Raw genomic sequence first — 26,615 nt, 5'->3', positions numbered from 1 at the left:
AGATCAGGCACAGTTGGAACAGGCAGCCTGGAACCTTGCCCAGACAGTTTTGAGCATCTCCAAGGATGGAGAAGTCATGCCCTCTCTGGGCAACCCATCCCACACCTTGGCCACCTCCACTGAAAAAATATTTTCCTTTCACGAAGCCAGAATTTGCCATGTTCCAACTTGTGTCTGTTGCCTCTCCTCTAATACCCCATTTCATCCCACTGTGGACTATTTTGCACAACCTACAAACCCAACAGTTTGTCTCACTGTGCTTTCCTGTGGGACGCAATGTTGTGGGATCACTTGGTGTACAGGCTTCACAAAACAGATCACCTTCCCAGCTCCCACAGCACTACAGGAATGAGGAAGAAACTACTTCTGAGATCCTACAACAGAGAGGAAAGCCTCTAAAACTGGTGCCAGCCGTAACAGGCCTCCCAGGGTATGGTTCTAGTGAAGGACCAGGCATAGCAGGGCTGTGCAATAACACAGCTCCCACCCAGGGCAGTACCTGTCCTGCACACACACGGGACAGCACTGCTGCTCAGAGCAGTTGACCAGCAGCCACTTCTTGTCTGTAGACCAAGACATAGACCACGGAGCCTGAGGGGAAAGCAATCCTCACAGCAGATGTGATTCATGCTCAAGATGGCTGTTCTTCACCTCAGCCTATGCTGGACCACGTCAAGGACACACACACAAAACTCCCCCCCAAATCAGGTGTTGCAGGCATTAAGCTGAGCCAGAGCTGATGAATCGCCTGTGCCAGAAGAACACTGCCATACGAAAGCAACACAAGCATATAATTGAAATAATTTATTTACCACTAGAGCACCACAAAACCAGACATACAATGTGTTAAAATACAGAGTAATCGATCACCAAAGTACAACACAGCTGTCCTTTAAGTTTGTTTTTTTCTCCTTTAAACCATGCCAACCATACAATTATAACACAGAAGAAATGCTGTCCTACCCCACCCAGCTAAGTGCTATGATTCCCTCTCAGCCCCAGTAAGCCCCTTGGGGCTGATCTTTCAAGATGCTGACCATTTCCCATCAGTTCTCAGGGACTCTGCTCAGACAGTGGCAATTACCTTGCCATGATAAGGCCCATAGCAAAGTACTTGGGCTGTTGCAGATCCATCTAAAGATCATCGCAGGGGTATTTACATCAGACCTGAGTGGTGCTTAGGACTCACATTACCCCACTCTGTAGAGGGGAATTTCATCCATGAGTTCTGCACACTGTAGGATCAGGCCCAACACCCTTGGTAATTAAAAGGAAAATACATGCCTAATGAACAAAAAAAAAAGAAAAAAAAAAAAAGAGCTTTATAATAGAGAATTTCAAATACAATCAGTGCATTTTGAGGAACAAAAAAAGAAAAAATACTCAACCTTGGGGCAATGACATACAGAAATAGTGTTTTATACCTAAATTTAGAGAAAAACTCCAAATAAAATTTTTCAGCTGCATCCAGCTCATAGTGAGTATAGTTGGACAACTATGCTATCTCCTATTCCACATTTTCAAAACTGCTTTTGAGCTGCATTCCCACAGCAGAGAACTGCAAAATCATTTTTTAAGTTTTGTAAAATGTTCATCCTTGTCTTCTTTCCTGTCCAACAAAAATACAGTTCTCATACTGAACCTGATAAAACTAATTTTGCTGCCATATACAGCAAAATCCAGAGTATGTATTACCCTGAGGAGTTTCACTGAGTTCAGTGCATCTTCTTACTGGAGTTAGTCTGGCTCAAGCAAGGGTTAGCAGGACAGATTTTTTTCACTTGTTCACCTCAACTCACTAAATAAATCAGAAGTCTAACGTACCTCCTCCTCTGCACTGAGTGAATGGGTGGCATTAAATCATCTCTGGGGCTATGTTTCCACCTAGGCAATAAGCACGGGCTCTACAGAAGTCCTGAGGAGCGGCATGTGCAAGCCACCATGGTACTTCAGTTTCGTATCAGTGTTCTGCTGAAGCCAAAGAAATTGCACTTCTTAAAACTGGAGCGGACAACATCAAGCTCAGGAGTGTCCTCCCAACACTGCTCAGGACAACAACAGAAAACGTCCTTCTCATCCAAGTAGTATGCTTGTATTGCAGTTTTCCAGCTTTGCTGTGCAAAAGCATTCATCATGTGAAATGAAATGATTGTGCCTTCTTCATGATTCTTTTTTTTTTTTGCTAATTTAGGTTGGGGCTTTTTTTAAATGTGACATGTTTTTTTTTTTAACTCCCTCTAACAATATTAAAACATGTAATAACAACAAAAATCTTAGGACGCCCATGTTGCTTTTTCCTTTTGTTTTGGTTTTTTTTTTTTTTTAAAGAAGTTTTAACATGAACTCAACTGAAAAAAAAGATCAGCAAGCTTGCAAAAATCAAGGGTCTGATCCTGCAAATCCTTACACACATACCAACAGCCTAAAGGGGCCTGCTGTGCCACTGCAGAAGTTAAAGGCAACCCTCTGTTACCCACAGTAAGAGCAGGACCAGTCCCACAGACCAAGTCCCCCGATGCACGGCCCCTGACTGCGCTTTGATCCCGAACATCGCCACGGCAGACCCTTCCTACCAGCCTTCTGCACAGTGGTGAATGTCATTCTCTGCAAGGGTTTGCCTCGCCTCAGCCAGGCTGGGACATCTCTTGACACCTCGCTCCCTGCCCATCTGTTTGAATGCCGAATGAAGACTGAAAGGCCTAGAAATCCGAACCGCATCGCGATTCAAGTGTTACGAACAGGGACAACTGAAGAAGGAGGGGAGAAGGGGGGAGAGATTGCTTTAATCCATCCTTTTTGTAAAACAGAAAAACAAATGGGAGTCAGGTAGCTTATGTCATAATGATGAACAATATACAAAGCACATGTATAGCAATTATTATAAAACATGTATTTGTAGTGCAAGTCAAAATATAGGGACTCTACTCATACTGGCCAGCTAGAGGGAAACACATGATTCTGAGTGATCAAAAAGAGCCCCAAATTCAAATTCAAAGTCATGAGAGCTGACAGTATTACAGAGTACAAAAATATGGTGAAAATTTACACATTACACATAAAGTACGTAGTTTTTTAATAGTTTACAAATAGAGATCTACAGATATGTTTCCAATTAAGCTGGCTTTTACTACCCACCTATTGTAATACTCTAGGTATGGTTACATATACCAAAAGAACAAAAAAAAATCCCATAGCATAGCTATACAGCAACATATTAAGGTCTGAAGATTAGACCAGTACATGTTAAATATTTCACTGGTTTACTAAACTGACATTTTAAATCATTTACAGTAAAAAAAAAATCTTATAGACTTGTCTTTGAGACTGAAACAGAGTGTCCTTTATTAGTAAATTATTCAGTATTTAAAACAAGGGTTTGAGACCTTACAAGAAGTCTCTCTAGGCAGCTGGCACAAAAAATAAGGTATTTCAAAAGGCAGAGTTTGTCAATAATGTAATAACTGATTTCTATTTTTATCGAACTAAACTAACCATTACTCTTCTGATTCTTTTGAGTTTGTGTTCCTTTAGGCTTTATATGTATTTCTGGCAGCTTATTTGGTCTCCACTTTGTCCACATTGGCTGGTTTTCTTTTTTCCAATGGCGATACGGAAACGTTCATTTGATAGTTTGTACACACAAATAAATAATGCACTGTTAACTCTACAACTAAAAGGAATGGGTAGGATGCCTATTGCATAACAATACAGAGAGATCAAGTAAGGCACGGGACAGATACAGCAACTCCACTTCATGGGATTTTCCTGTTTTTTTCCTTTCACATAGTAACACTAACAAATTTCTTCCAGTGTTTATTTTTTAAAAGGTTTCTTTTTTCTTTAACTTTGCTTCTTGTCTATCTCACTCTATGTGTAGGTGAAATGTAGGAAAAAAGCCTTCAATGTTTTGCTTCAGATGCCAGTTTAAAATAAAAAAACAAAAACCAAAACAAACTTTCAAACAGTTCGGACTAGTACCGCTTTTTTTCTTCCTTTTTTTTCTTTGTTAACACTGATGAACCCGGGTTTTTATTTTTCTTTCTTTCCTTCTTGCTCTCTCTTTTTTTCCTCCTTTTTTTTTTTTTTTTTTTTTTTTTTTTAATAAACACATGTCATGCTGTTTCGGGGATCTCCTTTAGCTGCACTTGCAAGACTTTACAATCATGTTGGACAGTTGTTCAATTTTGGGTGTTTTGCCAATGTAGTAGAGGATGGTGAGGGGTTCCAAATCCTGGGACACACAGCATGGAGAGGCAGAAGCTTCTGGATTTATGGTGTTATACAAGCTGAGTACCTAGAAGGAGAAACAAAAAAAAAAGTCAGATTAAGATGTCCACCTCTAATGATCAAATTACTTTCTGCATCACTTCTTCCTACAGCACCTAAGAGAATGCCCACAGAAAGCAGGAGGAAGATTCCTGGATTTTAATACTTTTTATGCTTCTCCACTACAATATGCCTGAGTTTGCTAGGGTTTTGTACACGTAGTCTCAAACCTCAAAACAAGTACATGCCTGGAGCCTGCCTTTAGAGTGTAGCCCTTTGAATCAACACACACACTTTATTCATATGGAAAGAAGAAACTGAAAGGTTTTTATCTGTTTGTTCAGATTGCCATTTGCTGCTTGCAGCCTTTTGACTTTACAAGTGCACCAAAGAGAGAAGTAAGCCCTTCACAACAACATAGGTACTCCTCTGCTTTTAACCTCTTGCTATGTTAATTCAGTTCATTAATGCCACCCTGCAAGCAGCAGGACTCAAGATGCAGCTACTCCTGTTGAGAACCAGCTGTGGTGAAGTTATCATCTATGTCACGTTGGATTCCTATGCATGGTTCTCTGCAAGGGAAGTATGTAGGGTTAGCCACTGATGATGCATAGATATTCCTGAGGATGCCATTAATGCCTTAGCCAAACACCAAGTGACCTTTTCCTAGAACTTCAACACAACATTTGCAGCTTAGAGAGACAGAAGACCTGTTCAGGACAGCAACACTAACTACTTTATTAAGCAACTTCTGACTCCTTGGGCAACTATCCAAACCACATATTTGTGACCATGACAGTTATTCTTCCTCTTTCCTTTAAAAACAAGTGCTGCTCCAAAATGTGTACACTACTACCCCACATCAGCATGGAAACATACTCACCTTATTTATACCTCTGCCTACCGACATTGTACTAGTAGCAATGTCACAGCCAGTGACAGCTACAATGGTGTAAGTTCATATCCTATCATGGTTTTACTAACCAAAGGGAACATAAGCTGTCCCTTTGACATAGAGAGTTCTCTCTGCTGGCCAACATGGATCTGGTATTTTAAGGAAGGCTTGAAAATGGGGAGACATCATTCTTAGTGTGGACTTGAGGGTGAAATTCTTACTTTATGACAACTGCGATGCAAACGTCTGCCTCTTGCATGCATTGTCTAGACATCCCTATTGACAGTTGAGAGAAATAAGCACTTCACAGCAGAATACTACTCATCCTAAGGCAGTTGGCTAAAATACCACATCTAATCCCTAGAAGTCCCATCTCAGATGACTATCATTTGGTTCTTCAGCATCCCAGACGCATACAAATTTTCAAAGTACAAGAAAGAATACACCTTTTGAAGTAAAAGAAGGACATCTAGCAGTACATTTTCATGAAATTCAGCATGGCAAGTGCTAATCTTGAAATGGCAGGTCATAAGTGATAACCAGGTGTTAAAACTCAGCCCTTTGCTACTCTGACAGTGCCTCCCCCCGTGTATTGGCTGACTGAGCTCATTGTGCCATCTTCCACTCCTGCTCTATAACGGAAGGCCCTTCCCAGGCCACCTCCCAAGGCTACATACTCACAAAAAACATTCAATCCAACTGTGTCATATTGATGAACACATTAAAAAAAAAAATCTCTGGGTCCATACATTCCTACTGCTTGAGGCCATGTGTGAGTTCCTCTATAAGGCCACATTTCATCATCCTTAGTTATTTAGACAAACACTGAGTATTGGTGTTGATGTCAGTCCCAGAAACATAGTTCACCCTGCAGTTATAAAACAGAAGCTGAAAATTAACAAAACCATTACTTACTCTGCTGTGCTGAGTATCTGAGCTCCATAAATATGGGCAGGCTCCTGCACAGAAATTAGCATGGTATCCTTTAGGTTCATGAATCCATTTCCAGCCAAGATCCCTCTTGAAGTCAATATAAAGTGGACGCAGACAGCAATTATCCTGCACATTCCTTGGAAATAAAGTACAGACAAACCCATCGGTCATAATAAAAACAACACAGGGAATGAAAATAATCCAGTTGCTCACCCCCTGAATGATGCTTTACAGGCAGGCAAGCCTGAGTCCCAAAAATTCTCAACCAAATTGAATCAACAGTAGCTTATACTGTAACTAAAACTGGATGCCTAGACATGGCAGGACTTGCTTTAGAGAGCACTTAGTCAGGTTTTTTTCGTCAGGCCCTACAGAGGGGACTCTCTGAGTAGGTGAGTAAAGTGGAGGTGATAATTCGGCTGTAATTATTATGGGACTAAAGCATCTGGGAATCATCCCAGATGGAACTCAGCCTCTGTTGTCTAAGGTCACAACCTCCCTCATCTACCACTGTCTCTGTGGGACTGGAGACCACTGGGCAGACACCTGCTGCACAGACCCCATGGGTCTGCAAATGAGGGGGTGCGTTCTGTAAAAACACCAACTGTAAAGAAACAATGATAAACAACTGCAAGACACCTCACAGGTTGGTATGATTATGTAAGTATATTGAATACAGATGCATAGTTACCTAAAACAATAGGCAGCATCTAGAGCACGCTTCTTCCGCCGACTGGGCTGTTGCGACTCAAGTCTGTAGGAGGGTAATAACATTAGCAGAAGATGTGGGGTCTTCCCACTGTATTTTTTCCTATTGGACTTTAAAGCTTTCACATCACCACTGGAATATGTGTAGTCATCAATACCTTCAAAAAATACATTTTGGTGATAAACATTGTGTTGCTTTTTCTTCACAAATTAAATAAACCATCTCTTAAAAAAATTATCTCAGAAACTGGGCCATGATGGTGTCAGCTGAGCACGTTTACTGGGGAAGGGGGGGAAATTTCAAACCAAGATCCCTAAGATATTCACAGTTCTCATGTTATCTATTGTACTGGCGCTCCCACATTCATCGCTGTTTAATAGCATTTCAGCACGCTTACCAGAACTATTGAAATGAGTCACAGAAAAGATAATTTACGTCATTGCATCTGCATTACTTAGTTTCAAATGCCCCAAGCAGTAATTCTTTTGTCACTTCACTTAAAGCAGCATTTCTAACTTTAAACTAGCTATGTACCTTTTAAAACCTTTTAACATCATTAAACCTGCTCTGGATACTTCACCTTCATTTCCCACTGCTTACTCCTATCCCATTAGTTTTCTCTATCACATTTACTCCTTTCTAATACTTTTAAATTCTCCATCTCCCACTGCCAGTTTATCTAAATCTGCTCATTTTCCCCAGAAGTCATTCTAGTCCCTTCTTTTGTATGGGCATGGCAAAGACATTGATCAAAGTATTTCTTCTTTAAGTGGCAAACCATGACCTCACATTTTGCATTTTCTCTTTGAACACAAACTGCTTTACTAGCTTCTTATCATGGCAATAGCACAGGAGGGAGACTCAAGGTATTGGCCTTCCATAGGAGTCCTGTTATGCCTTTTGCTAAGACCCTTTCGAAAATTAACCTCCCCAACCAGATAATACTATCTAAACAGAAAAAGATACACTTTTCTTTCTGTAACATTTGAAATTACAGTGATCAAACATCATACTAAGATTTTTTTAAATACACGCCAATGGCTTTAATCATATGTACAGTACATGTATTTACTAACAGAAAAATTTCCAATGCAGTGAAAAAATGGTTAGAAAACTTAATAATACTTGGTAAGGAATATACCCAAATCCTTGGAACGTGAATGAACCAAAGCATGATACACTTTAATAAATGAGAACTGTATAAACAGAATTTGCATTAAAACTGATTCTAATATAGTTATGATTTTATATGTACTGGTGAATGATAACTCTAGTACTGTCAATTAAATACTATTTCCCTTTTTGAAAGTGAAAGTTTAATGGCTTAAAAACACAAGGGAGCTTGTATGACCTTGATATATTTTACTCCATGTCACCTTGCCTGCTGTCCATAAAAAGCACATATATCCATAATCCACACTACATACCGGGTTTTATTTTTTAATGCCCAATCTTTTCTACTAAGTCTGACTCGTTAGAGTACTAGGATGGACAGCAGTCAAAGGGTTTATTTTGAAAATATTCAGCATGTTTTCTCATTACTATCCAACAGTAGATGGCTTACTGTGCAACAGACTTTAGTAAACACAAAACTCTATTTATGTCCTGTGTGCATGCTACAAACTGTAACACAGACTCTTAAGGATATCAAAGCTGCATGCAAGGAATGAGACAGCTTATTCATGCCATCTGATTTTAGAATTTGTTCACATGATATAGTTTTACCCTTGTGCCTTTAATACCATTTCCTACCAGCTGAAAATCATGATTCTCAAATGACCAAGTTTTCAATTAGCTGAATGCCATCTAGGAGGCAGTAACAGCTTTTTATTTCCCTCCTCAATTAATAAGTACCACAACATTTTGAAAAGTTGGTGTTTTTTCTTTCATTACCTGCAAATCTTGCTTCAAGCTCCTCACTTTTATTTGGGATGATATAATTATTGGAAGGCACGAAGGTACAGCATGGACAATGTAAGCTTATCTTAAATCCAAGATTCCTGTCTGCAAAATATAATAATGAGTGGAGTTGGTTTTTACACATGGAATCAACCTGAAATACTGCTGAGTTAATGGAGGAGCAGTTGGGGCAGGAGTGAAGGCAAAGAACACTTGTTGTCACCTCTGTGATGCAGCCACTCATGTACAGCCTCAGTGACATCAAACGACAACCATTCTCCTTCAGCTCTTGTTTTAACTACTTTGCTGTCAATGTAACGCTGTCCTGGTGATGATAATTCTTTAGATTTTAACACCTGCAAGAAACAACAAATAAGATTGCCTACAGGTTAACATTTACCTGGTTGCTAGTAAAATGAACCACTAACATTATAAAACAGCAGAAGAAACTATTACAGCTCAAACCTCTATGCAGCAGATTACATTCATGCATTTTTTCAGAAAGAATTTTCTTGGGGTGTGTAAGGAGAACATGATTTAAAAACACTCCAATGAAATCAGCTTATGGTCCCAAGCAAAACATAGAATCACCTATTCCTTCATGAGATAAATCACACAGAAAAGAACTGCCCTGAAAACTCATCCTGTAACACAAGCGGTCAAGAGTTCAAAGTAAACATCAAAAGAAGCTATTTTACCTTCTTCAGTAATACTTAGATTGGCTAGAGCATAACATCAGATGCTAAAGTACCACCTGCACAATGTAGTCTGTACACTGAAGGTATTTTATTGCCACCAGTAGCTAATCTGTATAGTATTGCCTTATTTATGCTTTCAGCCTTCCCTTTGATTTCAGGTACTAATCATACAGTAAACAGATGGCCACACATATAGCTGTGCAACAGGTGATGCTGCTTCCATCCAAACTTTGATGCCACCATTATGTGTATTTGTGTCAAATGTTTCAGCAAAGCTTGCTACTGTCCATGCAATAAAAAATACCTGTACAAAAGAAACCCAGGCCCTGCATGGTTAGAATTTCAAGTGCCCACACTCTTCCCCCTCGTCAAACAATTCAGCGATTGCCTTCCCACATACATCCATAGCCTGCTATTATTTATCCTAACTCTAGGATGAAAACAATTGGACTTTTGGCTGCTAACAGGTTGCTGGTTTCCTGGTTATTACTATGTTGATAGTTTTGTGATGCAGGGAGCTGGAATGCCATGCAACATTAAGTCAATTCCAATCAAGATATCACATGATAACATCACTTTGTAACTTTTGGCATGCCAGCTGTGCGACTTCATATACTGTTTCGGGTTTTTCCTCTCTTTAACTATCCATGTCCACCTCCAAATGAGTAATGTACAATGTCTCATTGTTTCCTCCTGTTTTCTCAGCCTAGAACAACCTGAAATCTAGTAAACACTCCTGTAATAAAGCCATGGTGAAACCGCATAATACATGTAAAGAAAAATATTTCAAAAGAGGTGTGAAACTATGTCATCGTGATAAAATTCAGCTTTTTGTAACTAAACAGAAAAGCAGGCTTGAAAAGATCAGATTCTGTCCAGCATGTAGAATCAGCATGTAGAGTCTCCCTATTTATTTCAAGTCATTGCTGGACCTCTCAAAGGCCAACAGTGCCGCTGTTACAATAATATTTGCCTTATGAAAAGAACAGCAACATGACAAGCTCTTTGCCTTCCTTCTGATCAACACATTTAGCAAAAAGTCATGAGAAGATGTTGGTTCAAGTCCAGAAGGTTACTAAGTGCCCCTAGTAGGCAATGCTGAGTTCTCCAGTAAAAACTAAGGGCACACAAACAGCGAACACTGGGATTCCTTTTTACGAGGCAACCTTCAAACAAAGTGTCTGAACAATTGTTTACAAAGAGTCTGGCAGCAGTAAGGGGACTACCATTGCTCAGAAGTGCCAGAGGGATGAGAGAATCAGTAATCAATGCTGGGAAAGTCCCAGAGAAGTACAAATATAACTTTGCCTTCCCTTTGGTCTTTATCAGGTCAAGTGTTTCTGAGGATGTAATGCAGCTGTCATTCTGCAAAGATGTTTTGGGGCTGAGAGGCGGGGGTGTGAGGCAAATGGGACACAAGAACTTGGCTCATTTCTCTTCCTTTCTGCACAGTCATATCTTTCCAAAGACTCCAGAAACTGCATACCTCAGTTTTGGCAGTGATGTAAGGACTAAAAAGTAAGTAATGTGCCAAAAGCAATCTCCTAATGATAACTATAATTGGTCTTAGACATATTTTGAAGACTCGGCTGAGCCTTGGTATCAAAAATAAAATGTATTTATCCCAGTCTTTATCCCAACTGTTACCAAAAGACAAAGTCAAGGCCTGGCAGTGTCTACCTGCAATGAAAGATTTGTAAAAGTACAAGAAATCATCACTGCACATGTCTAATGCTACAAGGAAAATCCATCCTCACTAGTGAGCTGAATGACAGGAAAAGTGTTTGCAGGTTTCAGAACTCTATAACACCATGGGAGAGGATGATACTGTGGATTAAAAGAGATTAATATTATTCATAATATGGTATCTATGATATCCTAAAGTAAAGTTTCTCTCCATGTTGTTTATGATGCATGATCAGGAAGAAAATTATGAAGAATGAGCTAAGTATGGGATAGTTTCCACAACTGACACCATGGGCTAAACAGGCACTGGTCATTCTTAAGAAAAGGCTATTAAGTGTGATGAGTGCCATACTAAGTGAAATTAGCTACAATCTCCTACTACTTTATAGTCTTAGTGTGATGTATGATCTTAACAACCTGAATACTTGTAAGCAAGAACGACCTTCTAGCTTCACCATTTCCCTTTTCCCTTCTTTTTCTCTTACATTGTTGCAAGTGTGGAAAACTAATGGATGATAAAATCCTAGGCTGGATCCTCAGAGTCTATTTCCTCCCACAAAATAATCTGATCAAGAATTCTTAACTTCTTTTCCTACACTGCATTCTATGTTTCCATCCACACTGAAACCACAGCACTCTACATGGTGGTAAACAAAGGGACCATTTTGTAGGAATCTCAGAAATTTTCATGGATATAGTATGTTCTTCAAATGAGTATTCCAGAAATTATTACATGAAACATGCATTTTAAATTCTCTCTGCCATTTCCCTCCTTTGGTTTTCTTCTTTTTACTTTGCTCTACATTTCTTATCTTACCCTCCCCATCAGTAACATACCCTTTTCTTCCAATACACCCTCAAGCCTACATCCTCATTGAAAAATGTCTCCTTCAGTATTTTCAGTCCTTACATCCTACTAGATCAACTAGTTTAGTTTCAGAAAAGAATAAAAGCCTTTTCCGTACCTCGCAGCTGTTGCGCTTGAAAGCTTGTCTTCTTCTTCCAACTATACTGATTGGTCTTAGCAGGGATATTACCTTTAGCTATAAACATTGCCTTGCCTTACCCATAAACACCACCTTACCTTTATGCTTAGCCCATCACAACCACATCAAACACTGTTATCAGAAATGTTGCTGCACAGCTTTATCTGCAGGAGCTAAATGAAAGCCTTTGTGCAAAAGTTTTCAATGCACTAAAAATATTAACAGAAGACAGGGAAAAAAAAACCACAAAAGAGAAAGTCAACTGAGTTAAACTTCCCCTTTAATCCCTTCTCATTTCCTTCTGGCACCTTAACCAAACACTGCCTCTTAAAGAGGTAGAAGGAGTTTGGTCTGATTTATAGGGCATGATGTGGAAGGCTAGGGTTTTCAGGTGGGGGCAGAACTGTGCATCACCAGCTGCATGCAGAGACACAGAATCCATCATTTGCATGAGCAGAAGACAGTTTACACACAAGCAGCCCCACCTCCCTCCCTCAGGAGTGACACATCCAAACACCCGCACGCACAAACAGCTGATGATGCACAAGAACTGTGTACACACAGGTGAGAGCACACACACCTTCACACACGCTCGAGTGAAAGATCAAAATCAACAAACTCAAAACCCAGGTTCTGAACATGGGGATGTTCTTCCAGGTGTATCTGTTTATTTGGCATTGCTCTCAACAGAGCGATAACATAACACTGCCTTTTGTAATAAAGGAATAGGCAGGGAACATAATCACATGAGCACATTCTGTGGGGATGAGCTGAATAAGTACAAGTGTTACCAAAAGGTTATCAGGAGACTTCTAGCCCAGTATACAGAGTAATTTACATTCAGCAGTAGTGCTCTAAATTTTAAGAACAATGTGTGGTTTTTCTACCCTCTTTTTATGTGATTCCTCCCTGCCAGAGGAAAACAAATAGACAAAATGCTTATTAATCTCCTCTTGACCAAGTGTCTTGAACACTTAAGCCCTGCCTTCTAGCTATCTTTTTCTGTGGCCACTGCTAACCTTTCCCTCATTTTTTTTTCTGTTCTGAGCCTTCTTAAAAAGACCTTGGGAAAAAAATTAGTTAACAAATACCCGTGAAAGGTATCACATCCATGCAGCTACTGCCAGCACATCAAGGTGAAACAAACACATGAATATATAAACAATGCAGTTAATTGCAGGAAATGGCTCATGAAGATGCCAGATGCAAACAAATAATTGCCCTTGTTTGCACAGCTACATATGCTTAGGAAGCCCAGCTGGGGATCTTGGTGATGACAGCTCTCAAATGCCACTTTCTCAGGCCTGCCAGATTTCTGGTATTTTACATTTGATTGAATGTAGTAGATTGAAATCTACTCTTCATTAGTCCTCTAAAGGTGTTCTGCTCAGTCTTCTAGGGGAGACCCTCTGCTTGGCTGGCAGCAATTTGGCTGTGCTCTCCCTTACCCACCTGAGGAGGCTGACCCACGAAAAGTATATCCCAAATCACCATGACCAGGGCATTCAGAAGTTAAAAGTTTTAGTTTTGTCACAAACTGGTTTCAGAAGAATGACAGGTGAGTTTCTAGAAAATACTGATTTCTAAATTACTTCTGCCACCCTGCTATGCTTGCTTTTCAGATCAACTGGAGATTTCTTAAAAATTTAAGTATCAAATAGCTGAAATCTTCATTAAAATACTGGAGGATGAAACTGCTTATTTATAGGCACACATTTATACTCTCAAATAACTATCACACAGTTATGAGTATAGAAATAAGGACAAGGATTATCTTAGTCTGTATTTTATAAACTGTAAGCACACTGAGAACACTATATAATTCATGATAACAAACAAAGCAGAACGTTTGCAAAATGAGAAGAAACATGACTTTAAAGAATGGGGTGTATCAGAAGCTGATATAAGCAGAACAGCAGCATTCAGCGTCAGTGTAATTATACTGGTTCAAAAACAAAACCAAAAAAACCTCCAAACCTCAAGACTCTGTTAAAAAGAAACATAATTATTTTGCTCAAATTTTCCTTTGCCTACTCCCCCGCTCATATATTTAGGCAGCTAAAGCAGGGGATAACTGAATCAACACATTAGTGTATGTATTCTAGACAATAACCACTGACAGCAGACACCAGAACAGCCTGTCTTCATGACTCATAACAGAGCTAAAAGGAAAAAATTTGACATAAAGATACACTGGTTCTTTCAAAGAACTAGAACAGCAACAGGCTTAGTTTATTTCAGATTCGATAGTCTGGCCAATAACTACTTCTAGTCTTCTACAGTCACCACAATAGATGCAGAAGAACGGGAAAACTACAATTAAGTATAATTTACAATGGAATAGTTTTGGCTAATAAATTCACCACCCCCTCAGCAAGCAAACAAGCAAATAAAACACTGAATGTGGTTCAGCAGTGATGATACACAGGCTGATGCATCCATGACATACATTTGCCACAGCCAAGAAAACCCTGGGCATCCTTCAAAGGCCAAGCTTTAGCAATAACAAGGGCACTTCATAGCTGGGTTTGAGAATTACAGTCACCAACTATTTGGAAATATTTTTGATGACTTACAGTTTCTTAAAACAAGTTGATGAACTTTCAAAATGTAGTAATAAGATCATATGGTCACTTAAAAATATCTATCCTATCTCCTGCACTGGCCTGGAACTTGAAATGGTTACTGCTGTCAGCCAGTGCGGGTTCTGCAATCACTGAGTAGTAGTAAATATGGCATTATCTTGTAAAAACCTGCTATAAATCTGTTTTTCCTCTCCATTCATTCTGGACTGTCTGATCTCCTCCCTCCAGATGCTGTTGGCCTCCTGATAACTTCCTTCCTTCCCTTTTTTTCTCTGTCATTTCAGACTCCTGTGATGTTCTTGTGTATTACAACACCTTGGCAGGCTCATTACTCTTCCTCTTACTTATCAGCCATTATCCATGGTTTCCATTGGAACTTCAAGGCCCTTTTAAAGTAATGGAAATAACCTGACATGTACTTGTAAGCTCAAAGTAAATAAGCCCAAACAATGAGATCCAGTGGTAAATGCTGTGCTAATGCCGGTTAACACGGAACAGAGATAAGTTCAGCTCCCCACACCATGGCTGAAAATTGTCATGCAGGATAACTTTTTCTGAACTAGAAGAAACCTGAAGGGGACTCCAGCCTAACCCTCTGCACTGGAATAACCTGATTCCCAAGGTCTGCATAAGCAGCTGCTTGTCATTTCCAAATTCTTACACACTATTCACTGTACTGAAAGATTCACTCGCTACCTGGTTCCAGATTTCAAAGGTCTCCTCAGACAGTTCTCAGAGACTTCAGCCAGCTCCTTCTGAAACTTAAAGTTAAAAAATGACCATGCTAATTCTCAGTCCTTTCTCACTCCCTGGTTGAACTTGAGGCCTTTGATCCTATCTTGGACACAAGGAAAAGCCAATCCTTAATTCTGTTGCAAACCTCTCCAGTTTCTTACTCATTATATGTGAAAACATATGTTGTAAAGTGCAAAGCCTCCATACAGTACCTTTTGCCAGATAATTGGGAATCTACAGGCTATCAAAATCTTAGCTGCTTCTAAGTGCAAGAGACTGTGTATTTTTTTTAAAATAGTCAGTGTGAATTTTCAAGCTCTTTCTGTAGCCACTTCTGCAAAGGAATAATTCAGACACTGCCTCCAGTGCTGTGGAGTTTAAAGGGCTTTACAGCCCCCCTGCTTATCAATGGAAGTCTTTCCATTACTTGCAACGGTCTCCGAATCAGGCTCAAACTGAGGGCAGAATCTTTGGAGACCAGTATATGAGATGCAGAGTTCCTGCCAAAATACAAAGGTATGGAGTACTTGCCAAAGTTTGTAAAAAAACCCATAGCTCTCTGATCCATCTGCTCAGAACTTGCCAGACACGTTCTTCATGCAAACTTGCAAATAAAAAGAACATATTGCACACATAACCCAACCTCCTTTATATCTGGATGGGCTACAGCTGCAGTAGGATTCTCTTACAGTGTTGGCCCATACTCACTTAAAGGTAAAAGAAGGTGAAGCGTGAGGGGGGTAAAGAGATGAACACTTAAGCAGGTCACAAGGCAAGGAGAAGTCAAGTATGTCACGGAATGACTGTGACAGATTTATTGCATCAACCTGCAGTGAGGGGATGAGCTCTAAGAAGGGAATGGATCCTGAGACGGGATTTCCTCTCCATTTGTTCCCCAAGCAGGGCCTTCCTCCTGCTACTTAAGATAGATGTGAAATGTAAGTTGGGGACACAGCCCTGAGGCAGTTCAGGCTGATTTATGCTTAAGCAGGCAGGAAGACTCTGCATTGTATAAGCAATAAACAAAAACAGTGGGTCTGGGGTCCTTCTCCTGGAAGATTCTGAAATATTGAGGGCAATTTCCTGTCATTTAGGAGATTTTTAAGATAGCTCCAAAGAAAGATTTTATATAAAATGAAGCATAACAAAAAAATCCCATAAACTTATCTAGTATTTAGCTTTAACTTGCCAGAGGCACATTATGTTTTATTAAAATATCAACAAGTAGGAGCCAAAGTCAACAAAACCAGAGTGGGTTCTCCTGTCTTCTAGCCAAATCCCCCAGATCCTGCAGGGTACTCCTGTGTTCATCTCCTCTTTACACATAGCTCTCCTAAGCCCTTTCTGTCTCTTAGCCCTGTCCCTGACAGCCATATCTCATCTTCATGTGAATTTTACTACAATATTTTGGCATGCAACTTTCTTGGCTATCAGAATATTTGGACTTAGTGCTTCTTCTAAGATGTCGTCTTCTTCCACAAGTCACTCCTCTTTCTTCCTTCCCTTCCTCTTGCCTGCCGCCTTCGCTGTAACTCACAACTCTCCTTGTGGTTTTCTCTTCCCAGCACCTACAGGCATCCACCCAAACCACTCCCACCCTCCTCCATTTTCTCCCATCATCTATTCTTCTTCATATAGGCTTCTCTCCAAGAAAGCTTCACACTGTTTCCTGTACCTCCCCAGAGCAGAAACACCACCTTGCCCCCTCCAACGAGCTCCCTAGCACAAGGCCAGGAAGCCAACCTGATGTTCCTCAGCCCAGTAACTTCCATGCTGAGGTGCTTGGTTCAAACTTGCTCACGTCTCAGTATGACGCAGGTTTGGCTAACCCACCAAATCCCAGCCCAGAGGGCAGGAACCCAAACCCAGCAGTTGTTTTCTGACCCATGGCCTGCATTCCAGCTCCTCCTATAAAGTACCTGCTCCACATATAGCAATAAATCTATCGGCTCAGTGCCCCACGTTTCTATGCATGGCAGTGTTGAGCTGGGAGTACACACTGGATTTCACCAGGAGCTAATATCGGTATTATCTATTTCTTCAAGTTCTCTTCAATAACTGCACCGTTCGAGGCATGAGGTGGCCACATACGAGTTACGCTGTCAGATTGCAGTGAAGATGATGCAGCGATAAATACTTCTCATGCTCACAGACTATTTGCCAAAGGTACTCTATACATGGTCTCCAATGTACTGACATCTTTTTGTAGGGGATACACTATTTGGAACCAGAAAAAGGGATTCTGGAATAAGGAGAAAACAGCAATTCAACTGAATGAAATATACTGCAAATTAACTTCCTCTGTTCCTGAGCTGTTGCTGAGGGGGCCAGGGAAGAAGAACAAGGATGGTAGAAAAGAAAGCTATTAGGTCCAGGCTTTATACTGAATTTGGCACCTCAAAGAACACTGTACATTTGCCATTTAACATAACCTTGCAGCCTTTCAGATTGCATGAATCTGGTTTCAGGACAGCAATACATAAATTGTGACATCCAAATATACGACTTTAGATGTGGGTCACAATGATGGCAGTCGATTATAACCAAATGCCCCAGGTGACATCTGTAACACAGACATCCTGCACCAGCTCACAGCCACAAATCCTGCTTCATGGTATTTTCTTTCACAGCATTAGAGACGGTACTTTTTGGCAAGAAAAGAGAGCAAGGCCCCTCTGCTCCTGATTATACAGAGATCAGTCTGAAGAATCTCTGCTGCAGTCAGTGTAAATTGTCTCAGATTTGCACCACGGAGATGTGGCCCAAATCTACAGTAGCGCACTCTAAACGTATTTCCCAACTGAAAAACAAGACAAAACACTGTCTGAATTGAAAGTACTTGAACAACCAACTGTGGTTTAAATTTAAATCTGACTCATAATGGGGTAATATGTTCCACAGCATCTTCCTCCTCATACCTCCAAGCAGGGAGAGAGGCCCTGAAAGAAGTGGGGGTTACCACTGCCTAGTGGGTAGATGGTTCTTCCTACTCCTGAGAAAGCTACACAAGAGCTCTCAGCATGGACTGGGCCCTCTCAGACATGGAAAGACCAAAGCTCCTGGTTGCTTCAGATTCTTCATTGCAATCTGATGTCCCCCTCTGGGATTTAACCTGGTACCATTCATTTGCTCCAAACCTGTGTTCTGATACGTCCCATGGTACATCCTCCCCATCCACAGCCTCTCAGGTATCTCACCCACTGCAGCCTCAGGTAACTAATGACAATAAAACACAGTGCCTCAGCTGCATTTTCTGTGATGCTTTATGATGTGTTAACAAAATATGGCACCACTTCCATAGGAAGCAATTATTACTTGTTATTGTTTGACTGCCTGTACATAATAAAAATATCTTAAAAACAATACCACAATGCTCTCTGAAGGATGGCTTTTCACCCTGTGAGGGTTTCCACTAGTTCAGCTTTGCAGTGGTGCCTATTTATTTTTTGGAATGCTTATTCATAAAAGACAAGGTTTTTTTTGAAGAGTGCGGAGACTTTATTCATAAATACAGAAGCACCTTAATAAAAGAAAGATGTGATGAAGTCTTCAAAGCAGGCCAGAAAACCAATGAACAAAGACATTCCCATAACAACTGAGCTTTATCTGATCAAATTCCAATAAAGCCTGCATTTGGCATAAATCTTTAAAAACATAGCAAGAGCCACTGGAGGATGCTAAAACTTGTTTATTTAATATTATTCCTCTTCCCTCCCCCAAAAGCACTTTATCCTCTCAATATTTTCTGAAGTCTCAGTGCACATTGAGAAGCGATCGTGGCGCGGTGGAAGGATGGAAGGAGAAGCAGAGTAGAGCACTCGCCATGTCTGAGGTCACACTGCTTCCTTCCTTCCCTCCGGCTTCCCACTCTCCAACATGCTGATGATCAGCAGTATAACCATCAGATTAACCCTCCCTTTTGGGCAGAAGAAACAACAGAAAAGACAGTGCCTTTAAAGAATTTAATTCTCTGTGGCTTCGCTTATCCATAGCCAAGAAGAGACAGAACTTTTGTATCAGCCTTAATTCCTACTTCTATGATTTTTATTATTTTCCATCCTAAGACTACTTAGTATCTGCACTGCATTTCCTATCTGTGCAGGAACACACAGATGTGGCTGACTAATCCTTAAACACCAAGAGAAGTATTCTGGGTGAAAACAGACATTTTCTGCTCACAGGAATCACCACTTGCCCATTGGCTTCGCAGATGCATCCAGGGCACCTTCATGAGAATTAATCTCTAGGACTCACTGCCCAGAGAAATCTGGAGGGCAGCAAACCTCCCAGCATATATGTGAGGGGGCACTCTCTGCTCCAGCCTGGACTCTGAGGTGGGAACAGGGTCCTGCTGCTGCTGTGCCAGGGGCCAGGAATGAGGGGCCACAGTCCTGGCTTGCCATGCCACGCAGCCCCAGAATGCCTTCCCGGAGTCAGTGCAAACAAGGGCTGTAGGAAAACATAAGGTTCCTTTCTGATGTGGTTTGGAAAAGGGAGCCAAGTATAGCCTGAGGAAAGCTTAGCCGAAAAGGTGCAGTCTTGCATTTCTTTTTTCGTTTTAAGGGGAGATCTGTAAGATCATAGGACCACACAAAGAAAGAATCAGGAGGAAAAACAAAATATTTATATTCTGCTTGCTTATTTTTTCAATTTACCCTGCACATCTGCCTCTAGCTGTTCCTAAAATAGTCCTTCAGAATAATGTTGTCCCTTCTGCACCAGTGGTATATATGCTACTACTAAATTTCCACTGGACTCAATCAGAAAGCTCTTGGAGAGCAGTTAGGAGACTATCTCAGTGAACCACAAGAGAGCTAGCAGCTCTCTCTAGAGGACTTCTGCCTCTCTCTTCCCGCTTGACTGAGAAAGACTCAGGGACAAAGGAACAACCATTCCCTGAAACTGCAGGTATGAGAGGAATTTCAAAAACCCTCATCAAGAAGATCTCCACAACAAAGCAAAATACTAGGCAACCTGAAACTTGGTCAGAGGAGAAAAAAACCCCTAATAATTAAATGTTGCTTATGCAAGATGAAAAACCACACTGTTCCTTCTGGGCACAACAGCCCTGGCAAGCCCAGCACCTATCTCACAAGACAGGAAGCAATGCTTATACACAGAGGAGGAGCAGCAGCTGCACATGCCAACTCCTCTAGCAATCATCTCCTCTGCAAGGCTCACTCTCCATGCATGGATTTTCACGCTGGAATCAGATACCTGCCACAGTCTCCAGCCCTTACAGAACATATGTGCCTCTCCCACTTCCACTGAAAAAGCATCTTCCTCACTCTCCCCTTTTACCTCTCATATTTGTACCTTCCTTTACTGCTAGACAACCCTATCTGCACTATCATTATATATCACTATCAGCCCTGAACTCCTCTAGCATCACTGTGGCACCAATGTCTCCTACCCATCCTTCTTCACCTTCACCTTCACAGATTTTCTTCTTCCTAATCTTTAAAATTCATATACTAAGTTTTAGGATGCTTTCTACAGCACTGTTCTACAATACATCATAGAATCGTAGAACATCTCAGGTTGGAAGATACCCAAAAGGATCTTGGGTCCCTCCTCTTCAATTTCTTCCCACTTTTGCTTTTCCTGTTAAACACTGCATATTAACCTCATATGTTGTGATGGAGATTATTTGCAGTAATATTTAGGGACTCTCATGCTCCTACAGTAGAGCTGCTGCCAAGGAACCCAGATTGGCCATCACAGAGCTATAATACCTGCATACAAGTTTTTAGGAAGAGCTGCATACAAAATCACAAAGAACAAATATGACCAAAGGGAAACGCTCTAGAGACAACTTGCCTCTCTACAACCAAAGGAGCAAAGTAATGTGCCTAAAATATGCCTGACAAAACACATGCTCAGAGCTTGCTGCCTTTGGCTTGCCTGTTAGTCGGTGGAGAAAAGACCTAATCCTACAACAACCTGCACTCATTACTCACCTAACACTTCACTTAGTATGCCCCACCCAGCCTAAAAAAGAAACTGCCTTACTCACCAGCCATATATTTATCCAAAGGACCCAAGTACCTGTCTTGGATGCAGGTGTCAGTCATTTCCACAGGCACAGGCTTGCTTGAGTCAGGCTCTCCCAAATAAGCCCCAGCTGTTTCTCATCACAAGGCAAAATCCCAGCCAAGCAAAGGCCTTTTCTTCCTTACCACTGCCAAACCCTTTGTGTCCCATGTTCCTCAAACACGGAAAAGCAATGAATGGGGCTCAGACAACCACAGCTGTACTCCTTTCAGGTGGCTGACTAACAGCTCTCAAAAGTAGAACAACAGAAAGCCCAGAGATGCCATCAGCTTCTTTTAGGATACCTGAACAGTGAGGTCAAGCCAGAACATACAATTGTTTCAATGGCTGGTGTGGCAGCATCACAGAGACCCAGAATGTATTTCTCTCTGAGGACTGTTAAATACAAGCAACACCAGTGACTCTCAATAAACATTTCTAGCTTTCTTTTTAAGCAAATGACAGATTATTTGCTCAACTTTTCTGCCTTCTTCCTTCATGGGAAAGGAAGGCAGTCAGATCACAACTGTGAAGCCAAGCACCCAGTGCCCACCTGTGGACCAGAACCACATTCAACTGGGAATCATGCTTTTCCTACATTTAAACAATGTCTAAACATACCAGTGTGCCTTTTCCTGCTGTCAGCCTTCATTGTTAGCTTATACTGTCTCTTCAAACAAGAATGTGAATCAAAATTGCCCCTTCTCTGCTCAGTTTTTGCCTTCCATTCAACCAGACCAGGCAGGAAAAGGTGAACATCGAAAGTGAGGGAGATGACTAACTCAAATTTGCACCCAATGGATCTGGCAAGGTTTTCAGCAGAACAAGTCACAGATTGCCAGAACAATCATGAGTTTTACTCAGTATAAAACTGCTGGGAGCTGGGCCCCTTTTAGATGCTGTGTTTCTCAGCAGAGTGAAGTATGCTTTGGATGAAATATGCTCTAGACAATATTTGCACAAATGCACAGACTCTCTGTTAAGTGAGGTTAAATGGCTTTAAAGTCCTTAAATATTGAATGGTATCAATCTTATCAACACTCAGGAGTGAGAGAGTCAAGGGACATTTTCTTCTTCACTCCTCAATCCCTGAATTGTCCACTCCCTTGCCTCAACTCCTGGACTACCATACAGACGCCAGTTTGCAACTGCTAAGATCTGGAATTCAGTTATTAATTCCATTTCTACAAGGAATGGTTAAAAGGCTTCTCCCTGAACACAGGCCAGAGAGAGGAATTTGACTTCTATTTAAACTACAGTACAGGCCAGGTGTTGGGAGACAGAGATCCTGGGGATGACTTTTATGACATATTTTTCTGTCACTTATTAATATATGCTGAAAAAGAGAATCACAGAATCATAGAATCATTAAGGCTGAAAAAGACCTCCAAGACCACGGAGTCCAACCTCCACCACATGGCACTAAGTGGTGGCACTAAGTGCCATGATGTCCAGTCATCTCTTGAATTCTTCCAGGGATGGAGACTCCACCACTTCCCTGGGCAGCCTGTTCCAATACTTGTCAGCCCTTCTAGTGAAGAAATTCTTTCTGATGTCAACCTGAACCTCCTGTGGTGCAGCTCGAGGCCATTTCCTCTTGTCCTGTCACTAGCTGCCTGGGAAAAGAGGCCAACCCCTACCTGTCTGCAGCCTCCTTTCAGGTAGTTGCAGAGATTGATAAAGTCACCCCCTGAGGCTCCTTTTCTCCAGCTTAAACTAGCCCAACTCCCTCAGTGGCTCCTCATAGGACTTACTCTCAGACCCTTCACCAGCTTAGCTGCCCTTCTCTGGACTCGCTCTGGACTCAATATCTTCCTTATAGTGAGGGGCCCAGAACTGGACACATATTTGAGACATGGACTCACCAGGGCTGAGTACAGAGGGAAAATCACTTCATTAGTTCTGCTGGTCAACCTATTTTTGATACAGGCCAGGATGATATTGGCCCTCTTGGCCATCTGGACATACTGCTGGCTCAAAACTTTGCAGTCACAAGGCACAACTGCTAGAAAAATTTGCACATCTCAGCTTCATATAATTTTGAGTGAAATCCTTTCTAGGGAAGGCATGGCAGTAAGAGGCTACTTTGGATAGAGAGACTGCTTCTCTGCATGGTTTGCTCTGCCTGCGAGCTGGGTGCAAAGCGAGTTTGCTGATGAGAGATGGGGAGTTGATGTACCCGAGGTGCCACCATACCTGGTACAGCTCTATCCGCTGCTCCGAGACCCGCGCCTTTGAGTTCTGCAGGCGGAAGACCCTAAACTCAGCCTTCACCAAATTGGAAGCATTCTTCTCCATCGCTGAGACATCAAATCTGACGATTCGGAAGTAAAGGCTGAAATAGTTTGGCGGGATGGCATCTGCAAGGAAGAAGTGGGATTTTATTACTTTTTTTAATTATAAGACACATTGTTCGTTCAAACACTGTAATAATACAAGAGAGCCTCAGTAAGGGACATATCTGAAGCACGATTCCGTTTACAAGGGTCAATTTAATGTTATTAACAAAAATTAAAAAATCAACCCCACATGCGCTTCTTTATATAAAACACCATATCAACAGATATTAACAACTACTTCCAACTCTATTTCGGGTCATACACTTAAACCTTCCCTCTTTCAACCTACTAGTGGAAAATCCTGAATGCTTATAAATAGAGGAAAAAACCACAGCAGCTGGTATCTGGTAAATGCCTTCAGGCTTGCAGAAAGTTCACAGGGATCTGCTAAGACAACAAGTTACAGCAGTTCATCTGATCTATATGTACTCTGAAGCCCTTTACCCCCCAGAATATGGAGCATCAATTAGCCAGCTTCAGATTTTGTTCCATAATTAGTTATGAAATTGGAACAAAATAATAATTCTGATTATAGTGAAAGAGCTGGAAGACAAGGGAAAGAAAAAAGGAAGGGAAAAGGTAAGCAGATGGTAGACATCATAAACAGGATTACATGAATTCTGACCACTTGGAAGCAGTAAAAGGCATAAATGTAACCACCCCTTACTATATATTGGGGAAAAGCAGAAAAAACACCAGAAAAATAGACTCAAGTCTTCAATAGCAATATTAGACATATCAGTTTAGGTTTCAAATCAGTCTCTTCCTTCTTCCCAGCTGTAAACCCTGACTAAGGCTAAGGATCAAGGCACTTCTGCACAGCCCAGGTAACCCCAAAGGGTTCAGTCATCATCTGAGGCCCTTCCTCTCTGTCCAGACCAGCAGCACAAGGAGAAACTCACCCTCAGCACCCCTGCCTGACATCCCAGCTCCTCAGAGAAGAGACAGTGGAATAGAGCGGAAGGAGAGAAGGAGACAAGCTCAAACTCCTCAGGGAGGAGATGAAATGACTCTAAGACTTGATAAAAATCTCTATTCAAACTGAGGGAGTGGTTTCCTCTTTTTTATAGTGTGACAACTGAAGTGGATAAATTTAAAAAAACAAAACAAAACAAAAAACACAAACAAAACCAAAAAAAAACCAAAAACAAACAAACAAACAAAAAAAGGGAAAATTGTGTTTGGGAGCTGAGCTGAGGTGAGTGGGCACTTTCGGCTGAGGAAGCACAGGAATCCAACCTCTCTGGGGTCTACTCACCACTGTGAGGGTGGTGAGGCACTGTAAGAAATCGCCCAGAGAAGTTGTGGATGCCCCATCACTGCAAGTGTTCAAGCCAAGTTGGAAGGAGTTTTTGTCAACCTGGTCTAGTGTAAGATAGCCCTGCCCATGGCAGGGGGATTGGAACTAGATGCTCTTTAAGGTCCTTTCAAATTCAAACCATTCTATGGTTCTGTGATTCTTAATAGATGTAATACACACAAGTTATCATTTCCATGTACAGATGGGAGAAATCAACTCCAGTACAATTCCCTTTATTTCTAATTGCTAATGATTAAAGGTAGTTGCAATAAATCCATAGTAATGATTTATTCATATCAATAAGACACACTAATAACTTAAAGACCTTCCAAATATTCAGTGTTTCTAGACAGGCTGCTATTACAAGAATTTATGAGCAACAGCATTCAGAGCTACAAATTAAATAATCAGTTTGTTGTAGCTCTTTGAGTAAGGTCAAACTGACCACATAATAAATGTACCTTGGAGAAAATCTTTGACAATAAAGAAATAATTTTGGCCTCAATTGCTTCACATTCAAGTGAAACATGACGAGTTCTCAAAATACTTCAAAAAATCCTCTGAAAGAGTATTTTTCAAAGCAGACCCTTCATATGATCAAACAGGTAAGAGGTATAAATATAAACAGGAAGCTCCAGACTTCCTTACGATTCCATTTAATTAAAGAAACAAAAAGGTTCTCAGATTTTCACATCTGCAGTGCTCAAAAATAAACCCCAAGGCATCATAATCACTATCCTTGGCTACCATGCTTATTGACAGGAAACTGCTACAATCCTATAGTGAGAACTCAAAGGAAAACGGATGCAAATTACCCCTACACCAAAACTGCTCCTCTAGCCCATCAGCAACACATCAGTGCTAGTCTCTCTCAAAATACCAAATTAAAGTCTTCTGAGGAAAGTTTAACTTTATGCAAGGATGATCCTAATCTTGATATAATTTGCAAATTCTTACAAAAACTACTTGGTTCAGAGATTATATCCTCATTTAAGAGAGAAATAATATCTTCAGTTTATTTTTCCTGCTATAGAAAACTCTAAGACTTTTTCTTGTTCTTCAGCCAAACCTAATCCTACTAGGAATATAATTTGGCATAGTAATTATGTACATATAAGATTGATGCTTCCAGGATGAGTTGTAAGTTGGCCTTCCCTGTCATTTATTTGAAGCATCAACCTACCATTTTGTCTGCTGTGGACAAGCCAAACTAGCTGCCATTCACTTGCCCTGGCACAAACCAATCCTGTCCATCTTGACTTTATTTCAGATTGGAAAGTCCTATTTAACTGTCAGTATTCCTAGAACTTTCTTGTGCTGTATTTTTAGTCCTTCTTTCCAGTTTCTATGGTTTAGATACTGCATATTAAAAATCTGTGAATATGTATATGAAAGAATTTTCCTGAATCATTCCTGCATTTACATTTTTTCTCTTCCATATATAAAGAAGATAGAGAACAAATACTCTCTCAGTGTGTATATTTTTGTGTTTGCATATGTGCATTTATATACACTACAAACAAGTACTAACCTTCTACTGGAAGGCAGGCA

General features: G+C 40.8%; 1 protein-coding gene across 1 annotated transcript in view; it reads right to left on the bottom strand.

The window, feature by feature from the left end:
* Positions 1–789: 789 nt before the first annotated feature.
* TGFB2 (transforming growth factor beta 2) overlaps positions 790–26,615 on the bottom strand; it is a 63,020-nt gene continuing 37,194 nt past the window's right edge. The window contains exons 2-7 of the mRNA XM_050316065.1: positions 23,622–23,785; positions 8,926–9,058; positions 8,697–8,807; positions 6,786–6,960; positions 6,077–6,230; positions 790–4,294 (exon numbers count right to left, since the gene is read on the bottom strand). Of these exons, the coding sequence (XP_050172022.1) occupies positions 4,136–4,294; positions 6,077–6,230; positions 6,786–6,960; positions 8,697–8,807; positions 8,926–9,058; positions 23,622–23,785 (896 nt within the window). The 3' untranslated portion in view covers positions 790–4,135. The remainder of the gene's footprint in view (positions 4,295–6,076; positions 6,231–6,785; positions 6,961–8,696; positions 8,808–8,925; positions 9,059–23,621; positions 23,786–26,615) is intronic.

The sequence above is a fragment of the Myiozetetes cayanensis genome, unplaced genomic scaffold, assembly GCF_022539395.1.
Source record: "Myiozetetes cayanensis isolate MyiCay16 unplaced genomic scaffold, myiCay2020 scf2-11, whole genome shotgun sequence".
NCBI classification, from domain to species: domain Eukaryota; kingdom Metazoa; phylum Chordata; class Aves; order Passeriformes; family Tyrannidae; genus Myiozetetes; species Myiozetetes cayanensis.
The sequence above is the reverse complement of the archived record's forward strand: the minus strand, read 5'-3'. Positions and strand labels throughout refer to the sequence as shown.